Source organism: Penaeus monodon, unplaced genomic scaffold (assembly GCF_015228065.2).
Source record: "Penaeus monodon isolate SGIC_2016 unplaced genomic scaffold, NSTDA_Pmon_1 PmonScaffold_6001, whole genome shotgun sequence".
Taxonomy (NCBI): Eukaryota; Metazoa; Arthropoda; class Malacostraca; order Decapoda; family Penaeidae; genus Penaeus; species Penaeus monodon.
Genome location: NW_023660998.1, coordinates 5,766 through 18,305, shown reverse-complemented (window position 1 = coordinate 18,305; position 12,540 = coordinate 5,766). Strand labels below are relative to the sequence as shown.

Sequence of the window (12,540 nt, the reverse complement as noted above, 5' to 3'; positions counted from 1 at the left end):
AAAAAAAAACCATAGGATTTTTTAAAATCTTTAAAACATGGCAAAAACTACTGCATCACTACTTTTTTTTTTTTGAAAGTAAGAACCCCATGTCCATACTGAGGAAATTTATAGCTTTTGGGGTATTGGGAAGGTGTTTGTTTGACTGGAGTGGCCTTTTGACTGTGATTTTAAGATTTTTTGAAACCATCTTTTTTTTTTGTTTTGTTTTTTGATTACTTTTTTATTCTTATTATTTTTAAATGTATAAATTCTGCCCTAATGTTTTTTTTTTTTGGGTTAATTTCCGAAAATGAAAACCGGGTTTCCCCTGACAATATTATACAAAATTTTGTTTTTGTGAGATAAAAACAAATCTAGATCTTTTCAGTTGCTTTCTCCAGGAAATCTTGATTTTATTTGAAAAAGTCCTGATAGCAGGGAGGGGATGAAGTAGATCAGGGAAATTTTTGGGGTAAAACAGGGGAAAAAAAGAAGAAAAGAGAAAAAAAGGGAAAAAAAGCACAAAAAATGCTTTAAATCGGACAATGAAACTCTAGGGACGTCGCTGCCATTTTTAAAAACTTACGACCTGCGCCCCAAATTTCGAAAAAATCTACGGGAACCAAACTCATCTTTCGGTAAAACAAACCCAAACCCTTATACACTCGATCTATATTTTCCCCTAACCGGGGGCCTCTCCCCCGGCCCCCTGTGGTATATAACCCCTAGACCCCCAGGGAAAAACCACATACCTTTTATATCGCAAAACACTGAACGTTTTTCACTTCTGTCTATAGCCACAATTGCTGATTTTAATCCTTTTTCAGCTTTTGTGGCAGGGGAGGGGTTCAAAATAGGTGTGTAGAAAAAATATCTATTTGCCGTATATAAAAAAAGGGTTTTAAAATGACCGGAAAATCATGCGCACTTGAAATAAAACATTGTCACTGGCGTTTCTCAACAAAAAATGGCCTTGTGGCCTTAAAATCTCCCGGTGGCAAAACGCGCAGGACAAGGTTTTGTCAAAATAGCAAAAATCCCAAAAAACACTTAAATGGGGAACAAAAAGGAAAAGAACGTATTCTACAGAATTGAAAAAAAACGGACGCTGATAATGAAAAAAATTTTTCGTTCTCCGAGCGTTTTAGAAAACAAGGACATTGGTGTGAGTTGCATAATTTGTTTTTGATTCTGCGAAGTAAACATGGGAAGGGACTTAGAAAATGAAGGGGGGTCCTCACTCTGCCTGTCCTATATCTCCTTTTTTTCCATTTTCCCACGTTTTGCCCAAAATAAAAGGGTCTTTGTTTTAAAAGGTAACCCCTCCTCACTTATTTTTCATACGCTTGGTTGGCAGCACGAAAATTTTCCCTTTTGTTTTGTCAAGGTAACCATCAACATTACTCAAAAGTAATCCCTGGTGACATGCACAAAAAATTTCAATTTTTATTTGATTTTTTTATATCAGGTCTGTTTCAACTGGGAAAATAGTTCCAAGTACAACGTGTTTAAAAATGATGCTGGCTGTTTTCAATTAATTTTTCAGTTCCCAAATTTTCTTTGGTTAGAGGGTTTTTTCTTTAATATTATCTACTTCAATCTACTGCCCTTTCCCAAACCTAAACACTTTAAGGTTTTAGATATATTAATAAAAAATTTAGTTGTTTTTTTGCATTTTTTAATTTAATTTTGGGTTTCTGAAGTTTGAGTTTTAAAGAATTTGCTAGTTTTATAAGTATTACATTTTGTCCATTACCTGTGGGAATTTGGGGAAGCTCTTTTCCCGGGTTTCGGTTTTGGTGATGTCTGGAGGGTGGGTTTCTTCGTTTTCACTTTGCTTTTTTGGGTCTTTGTTATTTTGGTTTCTAGTTTTATTTTTTTAATGTCCAGGGCTTCCTGGTTTAGGGGGAGTTATCTCCCGTGTTCACTAACATTTACTTTTGTTTCGATTCCGGGATAGAGTCTTTCCTTTGTCATTTTGCTCAGGGACACGCACAACCTTATATGTAAAAACCACCCAATAAATAAATGCATACATTTTTAACATAAAACATATAATTAATATGTGTATATTTATATATATACATATATAATATAATATTTTATATATATATAAAAAAAAAATTTTATGTAATAAAATACTTTAATTTCAACCCAAAACATAAATATAATATAATAATATATAATAATATATTATATATATAAATTTTGTGGTGTTTTTTGTGTGTTGGGGGGTGGTGTGTGTGTGTGTGTGTGTGTGTGTGTGTGTGGGTGTGTGTGTGTGTGTGTGTGTGTGTGAGTGTGAGTGTGTGTGTGTGTGTGTGTGTGTGTGTGTGTGTGTGTGTGGTGTGTGTGTGTGTGTGTGTGTGTGATAAACACACAGAGACACACACACACACACACTATATATAAAATATATATATATATATATATATATATATATATATATATAATATCTATATATATATATATATATATATATATATATATATATATATATACATATATATGTGTTACCTAGTGCTCTATTTGAGGTTATACTTCTCTTACCACCCCAGACACTCCCTGGAGTAAGGTGGGTAATAAGTGGAATATAACCCAAATATATTCCTGCGTACAGGGCACTGGATAATAGATTTTTAATCCACTCTCCCCGGAGCGGGCTCAGTGCTTGTTATAAGAATAATACGTCCAATTTTACGTGTGACTTCCCTTTTGTTTATTTCACTTATTTCAGTTTTATCTAAATTGGTTATTATAAACACATGAAATAACTTCGTACATTTAATAGTGTACTTACTTATACAAGTGAGTTCTCTCGTCTCCTGACGAGTCCCAATTTCTCCCCTTAGAGAATACGAAGAGCGTAGACCCATGTCTCGTCTACTTCGTATGGTCACACGGAATTCAGTACGATTTTAACCGGAATTTCGGTAATATACCCAAGATAAACCCTCGCGAACGTCCATGTTCGACGACAGGTAGTACTGAACTGTGGCACAAGTGCCACGACAGCGCCCTGGCCTCTCCTGACTGTCCTGACCCAGCCCAGAGCACAATGGTGCCCTTGTTTACAAGGCCTACAGATTATCACCCTATGTCCCCGAGACAAAGTGTCTATAGTGCCCTGCAAAACCATAAAGGCTTATCCACACCATAGGATAAACATCACACTCTGTAGCTTCAATGGAATGTGGAGTTCCCCTGAACTACCATTCCATCTACCATACAACCATTAGAAAATCCAATTCTATGGTGTATAGGGGTCTTACTATGTCAGGATTACCCATAAAATACCATTCTACGCTACTACCATAAGTCTGGCCGTTGACATGCTCCCCCTCTGAAATCACACGTCCTCGGGTGACCTATGACTTCAAGAGAAAACCACCAATCGGTCTTACCCAGAAGCTCTCAGAACTTACGGAGTAGTATCGGATGACATAGACCTCCTAGGTCTATGTGCACACGGTGAGTGGGAGAGAGGTTGCAGAGCTGAGCTAACCAATGACTCTATCGCCCTTGACAAAGATAACCTCTTCTCTCTCTCCTTCCTCAACCACCTCCAGAGATATAAGGTAAACCAAAGGATAATAGCCACCAAAACAGGTCCCAAGACAATTTCACCCCATGAGTTAATCTAGTGACGTAATGATGATCTGTCCGACCAAACAGAACAGCATTATCCTGGTCCATGGAAGCAATTGTCTTCACAAGGCCATTGATAGATGCGTTTACACTGTCCAAATTCTCATTAGACTGATTAAGTTGATCATGAATTACCCTTAGATCTCTGGGCAAGATGGATTCCATTCCACCTTGTAATACCTTACCATATACCGAGAAATTTGCGTGAACTCTATCACCCATTCTATTTTGTATTCTTCTGGAATAACCTTATTTTCCCTGGGAAGCCTTTCCCATTTATATGTACACGACTCAGTCAAACTGATATTAAAGCTCTGGGGCACAACATAAATTCCCTTGACTTCATGCACCCTTCCAGCATTCCATTGCTAAACCCTATAACTTTAGAGTCAGTTTGAGCTATGTGATTTGGTAAATCCTTTAATGCAAGTAATCTTTTACCTCTTAGTAAGTTGATACTACCTCAGTCAACTCCCATTTGACTGGTTGGGGATATTGAGTGTTATAGTGAAGATAAATATATCACTACATCTAACCAATTCCATTTTGGCAAATCCTTAATTACACCTCCAAAAGATGCCTCAGCTAAACGCACTCGAGCTTCTCCTTGAGCCGAAACGTTTTCCTTTCCCTCAACCCTAGATACCACTTCTAGCGCCATTTTGAGTCGTTCCAGAGTCTCAGTAGCTGGTCATAGATCCTGATTTTGCACAACATTCCTGTGGATGTTCTCGGTGAGAACTTCCTCCTCTCTTCTAATTAGGGCTGCACCCAGCCGAAGAAGAGGTGGAATGCCCTCTGCCTGACAAACCGTCCACAGCAAGCCTCCAGGATCAGCATGCACATCCCTCCCAAACATGGCTCAATATCTGCAAAAAGTACAAAACTAAATTCCATGTGGGTGACCACCACATCCTCCGATAACATATGTTTATATAATTAAGTGTTGGTTGTGTGGTGTGGTCATGGGGTGATCATGCATATATATTTATGTAGTTAGTCCAATTATGGTCCCTCATGCAACCGTGCATAATACCCTGGCCCATACCGCGTACGTCCACTAGTACGTCGTACGTCCACTAGTACGTCTCTCATGCGTAGGTTCCCTACCCGCATGCTCAGGACTAACTTTCCCTCCCAGGAGTTTCATTCATTCCTTCATTCATTTTGCTCTCACCCTCAGCATTACTTGCAGAAGCATTGTGGGAATCTGTATTGTTTGGGTTATCCATTCTGATATTACAAAGATCACTGGAAAACTCTTGAAAAAGGTTCATTATTTGAATCCCGCTCTCCACTTACATCCGGTCCCTCATCCTCTTCCCTTGAAGTTGAGCTTCCGTTGCATGTGCCAGTTCAGACCCCACGCCCACTGGTTTGGGACAATCCATAAGGTACTCCATTTCCCTGTCTTCTTCTTCCTCCTGAGTGCCTTCAGGTATGATTGACTCCTCTCCTGGTTCCATCCCTGGATAAGGTTTCCTAGCTCCCGGGCTAGTGCTCTAGGTATGGTCGCTTCCAAAGCCACCTTCATGTTTTCCAATTGGACTTCTCTAAACCCCCTGGTTTGTAAATCCCTTAATTGGTAAACATATGGTTTCACCTCCTTGACAACCCTATGGTCCTTCCCATTTGGGAGATAATTTAGAGTCCCCTTTCTTTCTAATGGCCTTCACAAAGACTCTTGTACCTTCCCGCAAAGAAGTATCTTTTGACTTCTTCATTCGGGTTTTACATTGTCTATCTGCTGCCCTTAACAGATTATCTTTTACGTATTCATAGACTTCCTGAGATCTTTGGGTTCGTGTGGCCACAAAGTCTTCTTTTTGGTAGTCTATAACTTGTGGTGGGTCTTGTCCACCATTCCGCTGGTGTTTTAGCATCCCTGCCAAACATCACATAGTATGGCGTATCTCCAATAGCACTATGATAGGCTGCATTCAAAGCCAACTGTGCTTCAGCTAAATACTGGTCCCAGTAATGTTCCTTTCCATCTACTAGACCACGTAAAATGCTTAATACTTGCTGATTAGTCCTCTCACAGAGTCCATTTGACGCAGGGTGATATGCTACAATCTGATGATGATCAACCCTAACGTCTTTGCCATACACCTTAAAAACTTATTCCTGAATTCCCTTCCTTGTCCGTTAATACCGTCTCGGGACTCCATATTGCAGGAATATTCCATAAATACTCTTAGCTACTGCTTCTGTGGTTTTATCTGGGAGTGCTTCCACTGCCTCAAATCTGGTGAGGAAATCTGTAATCACCAATATGTACTTATTTCCCGCTTCTGTAAGGGGAAATGGTCCCATCAGGTCCATAGCTAGAGTTTGAAAAGGTTCCTCTGGTACTGGATATCTTCGCAAAGGAGTTAAGGGATGACCTCGACCCTTAAACCTTTGGCACGTAAGACATTGTTGACAATACCTACTAATGTCTTTATCCATTCCACGCCAAGTGAATAACCTTTTTTGCACGGAACTTGGTTCTTTCTTCGGCCCCATGGCCTCCCAATGGTGCTAAATGGACTAATGCTAGAGCTTTGGAAACTAAGCTCCTTGGCACGCAAAGCACCTCCTCGACTTTCCTCATCGAATTCCGGTGTTGAACCTGTTTGTAAAGTAACTTTTGGTCCATAAAGAAGTCCTTTACCTCCAAATTCGGATCCACCTTCTTCCGATTGATTTCAGTCACATCCTTGAGATACCGGATGACAGGTCCATATAGAGGATCTTCCCTTTGCTCTCTGATCATCTCTTCCAATGACCAAGGCGGCCCATCTTCCTCCTCGTCCTTTTCCTCTTCAGGCATCTCTCCTGATGGCTCGACTGCCAAAATACAGACAATTTGACAGTCCTCTGCTTCGTTGATGATCATTTGTGATGTACGTTCCACTTCCTCGGCCTCTATTCCCTCAGGAACTTTAATCCTGGATAGAGCATCTGCCGCGGCATTGAGTCTTCCGGGATGGTACATGATTTTTGCCCCAAAGGATTGAGTAGTTAGGGCCCACCTTGTAACCCTCGCATTGCCATCCTTTGCCTTGTGGAATAACAGTGAAGTGATCTATTGTCAGACAGAACCACTACTTCCAATCCCAAACCAAGGGTTTAAACTTTTTTAAGGCTTCTATTATGGCTAGGGCCTCTTTTTCCATGTAGTATATCTACTCTCAGCTGCCTTCAGTTGTCGGCTGTAGTATGCAACAGGGAAAAAATGGCCCTCATACCTTTGCGCAAGCACCGCACCAATAGCTCCTTGGCGGGCATCTGTGCTCAGGTACCAATTTTTCCTGAAATCAGGTGCTTTAAGTACTGGTTCCGTTACCAAGTTCTCCCTGAAAAACGTTGAATGCGTTTCCTGTTCATCTCCCCAGACGAAAGGATTTTTCTCCGAAGTTAACTTCGTCAGAGCTTTGGGCTTTCTTGGCGTATCCATCGACAAATCTTCGATAATAGCCACTTAACCCTAAGAATCTCCGTACCTCTTTACGATTCCTGGTTTTGGGAAATTACGTACTGCCGCTAACTTGTCTAGCGCAGGCTTCACATTCCCCTGTCCCACTCTAGTCCAAGAAGATTAACTTCCTTCTGGAATAGGTGTATTCTCAGGACTGGCCTTCAGTCCAGCTTGTATCAGTCTATGTAAAGCTTCTCCCAATAGATAAGTAAGTTTCAATGTCATCACTATATATTGCAATATAATCCAATCCTTTTCTAACCTGACCACAGAACACTCTGTTCATTAGTCTCTGAAGTGTCCTTGGAGAATCCGAAAGGCATAACATTATACTCACAATGCCCTAGGTGCGTAGAGAATTTCGGATTTCTCCTTAGAATCCTTGTCTAGTGGCACCTGATGATATCCACTCCCCAAATCTAGTGTGGAAAACCACTTACTTTGACTAACTTGATACAAGATATCCTCAATTAAAGGTAAGGGATAAAACTCCGGTCTCGTTTAGCATTCAGAGCCGGTAATCCACTCATAACCTTGGGTGTGAATTATCCTTCCTTTTCACTCAAGACAATTGGAGCATTCCATTCCGATGAACTGACCCTTACATGACCTTGATCCATCAAGGATTGGGCCTCTGCCTTCACAGCTGGTCGTACTGCATAGGGGAAAAAACCTGGGTGGAATATAAACCTTTCCTTCATCGACGGTTTCGATTCTATGAGTAATCAAGTTTGTTTTCCCTAGTGGCTCCTCCTTCAAATTAAAGGTTGCCTGAAAGTCTCGCAAAACCCCTTTCTGCATCTTTCCTCTGGCTTGTAGATAATGTCCAATTATCAGCCCGTAATTCTTTCAATAATTTCTGAAAGTGATCCTCAGTGAAAATTGGATCTTGATCCACTTTCACCTGTTGAGGGTCGATCTGGAGTGCCTGTTCCAATGGGTCATCATCTTCATCTCCATTGTCTGGTATTTCTGTTATCACAGCATTACTGCTAATTTAGCCAGCACTTTCTGCTTTTCATTGTGGCCCTTGCTTAGATTCCCAAACGGTTCCATTCCCTATCGTCCATATAAAGTGCCTGGGCTATCCTCCGTTTCTGGTGGATTAATACTGGTACTCTACCCCAGTTACAAGCTAGGACTTCACCTGATCCTCTGCTTTGCATATAACAGGAATGAAACACAATCCTCCTGTAATGGATTTCCTCTTTTACCATTATTGGAGTTCCATCCTCCATTTTTCCACCTTTTCTTTTGAGACACCCTGTTAATACAGCTGCCTTACCCGGAGGTACAATGATAGTTTCCAACGAAACCCTTGCATATTCATGAGAGTAAATTTGATCCTCTGCTAAATCTTCCTTAGATTCTTTACTCTGGCCCTCCAGACTCTCATTCACTGGGTGACTCCTCGCCACCCGAGGTGATCTAACCGGTTTGTTCCCCTCCTGGTTTATTATACCTCTCTGCAGGAGTTTAGATCCTTGACAAATTCTCCATTTATCAAAATCTAGTAGTAATTTATACTGGTGCATTAAGGACGAACCAACAAGAACATCACAATCCCCTGGAAAGTTAATGATCTCGTCCTGAAATACATAGCATTTATGAGAGAAAACCTTCCTCCCATTTTGAAGGTCATTTGGGCTCCACTAGTGCCTTCACCGGTTCTCCTTCAAGTATTCCACTTACGAGCAGTTCACGTGGTTCAAGCGGAGAAGGAAAGGTTCCTTGGATCCTTGTGGCCCCTCTCTTTCACCCCTCCTGCTCCCTGTACATAGAATACTTAACCAATGTTGGGCTCGCCCCGGAGTCCCAAACTGCAGTAAAAGACTTTCGACTATTAGGTACCTTTACCTTAGTCATTAGGTATCTGGGAAGAGAAGACGCTAAAATAGGAATGATGAGGCGTTCAACTCCTGCCCGTACCATTTTATCTTTTACTTTTATTCCTTTTCGTTGCCGTCCCCCTGGGACGGAGCCGAAGAGTTTTTTGACTCTGTGCTAGCATAATAACTTTTCTTCAGTGGACAGTTTATGACCATATGTTTCCCCCCTCTTCACAGAGGAAACATTTAAGCTTTGCGGGGTTCTTGGGTCTGGCTCCTGTCGACTTCGACGTACGTGAATGTTGAACCCCTTGGCCAACCTTGGTTCTCCCGCCTGCTGGTAGTCCTCTTTCTTTAGGCTCCAGCATCGATCCTTGGGATGTGTGTTATTCCAACCATGAACATCACAGAAGTACTTACTTCCTTTCTGCCCAGAGGGACTCTCTTCTGAGTTTCCCTTGGTTGTTCTTCTCTTACAGTTGCCAACCGAACCTTCCCCGGTATCACCTGTTTTAAATCTAGGTCGGAGAGTTGATTGGAACTGTAAATCCTTTTCTGGGTTCTTTTCCACCCATCTCCTAAAATCTTCCATGATTTTAGAGTATGATATGGTCCTTAACTTTTGGGATATCCCATTCTTCTCCTATTTTGTACTTATCAAAGCACAGCCTACCATAGTTGTGCCAAAGCTCGCATGGTTATGGAGAAGAACATATCCACTGGAAAAGGCCACACTCTTAAAAGAGTGAAATTCATTTCGATAGCTTTGTCGCTATTCCTCCACTCTTCGAAGGACTCGTCCTTATATCTCTCGGCATCTCTTAGGTATTCATCCCAAACCTTCTTCTTCTGGGAGAATTGAGCCAGAATACCTTTCTTTAACTCCTCCCACGAGATGTATCAGAGGTCATCATTTGGGCAATCTTCTTTGCCCTCCCCTGGTCGGGGTGGATGTAACTGACTGCAAAGTTTACCTTCGCGGCATCTCCCTGGATTGCGGTCCGTTCTATTTCGGACTTAAACACGGGTGATCCATTCACCTCCTGTCAGTTCATCTTCCTTTCCTTTGAACATAGGGACACAGCGATTTCTCTGCACCATTTCCACTGGTGTCGCCCTTACGGCACCTTCCACGGAATCTGGCACCGCAAGTCGAGGCGCTCCTCGCTGATCAGCTCGCTCAGCTCTCAGCAGTTCCACCTCTCTCCTCAGATCTTCAATTTCCTGTTCCATTTCGTCAACCGTCTCTGCCCACGTCCGAGACTCTTGGTAATTCGCCACTGCCCGTCGCAGCTGTATACCTTCGTTTTTTTGTTTCCCTCTTGCACGCACTCACACTACCTGGTAGTACTGCATAAATTTTCAGTGTCCTTGGATCCGTATCCCTTTTATGTTTGAGTATTTTCACTTCCTGGAATCGCAAGCGTCAGCCAGGCACTTGGCCCTCGCAGCCTGACTTGCAAATTCCCACTTATATCAACAAGTAGAGTCAAGCCAACGGCTCTCGCAAAATCTCTTGCGTTTTATTGTCTTTTTTTTCAAAGTCACTGAACACAGGTACTACTTAGTTACTTAATATTTCCCAGTGCACAACACTTTCCCCTTGAGGGAACAAAAATTATTACCTTAACCAATTAATCAAGAGAGCCACAATCAATGTAATATCAAAAATATATATCCTGGAATGGTCGGTAAGTTTTGTTGTGATATGTTTTGTAAGACACTTCTAACACTTTTTCCCTATAAAACACTTTAAACACTTGCACCTGCAAGAAATTTATTAAAGACCAATGATTTATATATAACCGCTTAAAATTATATCAAATTGCATGCATTAATTACTATGTATATTCAATCAAAAATTACTTTCAGGTATATATATCAAAAAGAAATATTTTATTGGTTCATGCATTCATGCGCTCCAGCAGCATAAATTTACTAGGACTCATTACAGCGGAGGCTCGATCCGCGCTGATCCTTACTCCACTGTCACCGCTCTCAGACTGATAAACTCCTCCCCTTTATGTGACGTCACGCTTCCCTCACGCGTTTGCGCCACTCACACCCCGTTTTCTTTCCTCTTTCTCACTTGAGCCAATGAGCCTCACTCTTTTCCTCTCACGGGCTCATACCATGCTCTGGCGTCCAATCACGCTCTCGCTCGCTCTCGTGACGTCACGTACTCACGCACATATGAACACACACTCTTCCTTTGGTGTTCGTCGTCTACAGAGCTGCTCTTCTGAGAAAGATTGCTTTAAAAAAATGTATTATATCTTATTAAACACTATATTTATCCCAATAGCTGCCACCAACTGTTACCTAGTGCTCTATTTGAGGTTATACTTCTCTTACCCCCCAGACACTCCTGGAGTAAAGGGGGGTAATAAGTGGAATATAACCCAAATATATTCCTGCGTACAGGGCACTGGATATAGATTTTTAATCCACTCTCCCCGGAGCGGGCTCAGTGCTTGTTATAAGAATAATACGTCCAATTTACGTGTGACTTCCCTTTTGTATATTTCACTTATTTCAGTATTATCTAAATTGGTTATTATAAACATGAAATAACTTCGTACATTTAATAGTGTACTTACTTATACAAGTGAGTTCTCTCGTCTCCTGACGAGTCCAATTTCTCCCCTTAGAGAATACGAAGAGCGTAGACCCATGTCTCGTCTACTTCGTATGGTCACACGGAATTCAGTACGATTTTAACCGGAATTTCGGTAAATACCCAAGATAAACCCTCGCGAACGTCCATGTTCGACGACAGGTAGTACTGAACTGTGGCACAAGTGCCACGACAGCGCCCTGGCCTCTCCTGACTGTCCTGACCCAGCCCAGAGCACAATGGTGCCCTTGTTTACAAGGCCTACAGATTATCACCCCTATGTCCCCGAGACAAAGTGTCTATAGTGCCCTGCAAAACCATAAAGGCTTATCCACACCATAGGATAAACATCACACTCTGTAGCTTCAATGGAATGTGGAGTTCCCCTGAACTACCATTCCATCTACCATACAAACCATTAGAAAATCCAATTCTATGGTGTAAGGGTCTTACTATGTCAGGATTACCCATAAAATACCATCTACGCTACTACCATAAGTCTGGCCGTGACATATGTACATGTATATATATATATATATATATATATATATATATATTATATATATATATATATATATATATATAATATAATCTACACACACACATATAAAATACATATATATGTTTGTGTGTGGGGTGTATCTATGTATAAGTATATATACATGTACACCAGGGTGTAGTGGGGGGGGGAACGCGGGGGAACGGCGTTCCAAGCGATTTTTCGAGGGGGAACGCGTCCCCCCAGCGAATTTTCCATAAGTTTCGTTGATGTTCATTAATATTCAGGGACCTCCCTTGTCAAACTTTGCCACCAATTCTCTTCCTTATGTTAAGACCTGGTTGCGGTCACACAGGTCAGTAGTGGACAAGCACTACTGCACCGAAACCACGTCCATCTGCTCTGTGGAAATACACTTAATCTTGTCGTTTATTCGGTTTTATGACGTTATTCGGTTTTATGGTCGTTTATGTGTTAAAACTTTTACTTTTTATATATTGTA

General features: G+C 41.3%; 1 protein-coding gene and 1 pseudogene across 1 annotated transcript; both read right to left on the bottom strand.

Annotated features, from left to right (window-relative positions):
* Positions 1–5,406: 5,406 nt before the first annotated feature.
* LOC119571362 lies at positions 5,407–6,610 on the bottom strand. Its single transcript, XM_037918703.1, has 3 exons — positions 6,117–6,610; positions 5,786–6,031; positions 5,407–5,722 (listed from the first exon to the last, which is right to left on the bottom strand). Exons 1-3 carry the CDS (start codon positions 6,608–6,610, stop codon positions 5,407–5,409), a joined length of 1,056 nt encoding a protein of 351 aa, XP_037774631.1.
* Positions 6,611–9,097: 2,487 nt separating this feature from the next.
* LOC119571361 lies at positions 9,098–10,261 on the bottom strand (annotated as a pseudogene).
* Between the last annotated feature and the right edge of the window lie 2,279 nt (positions 10,262–12,540).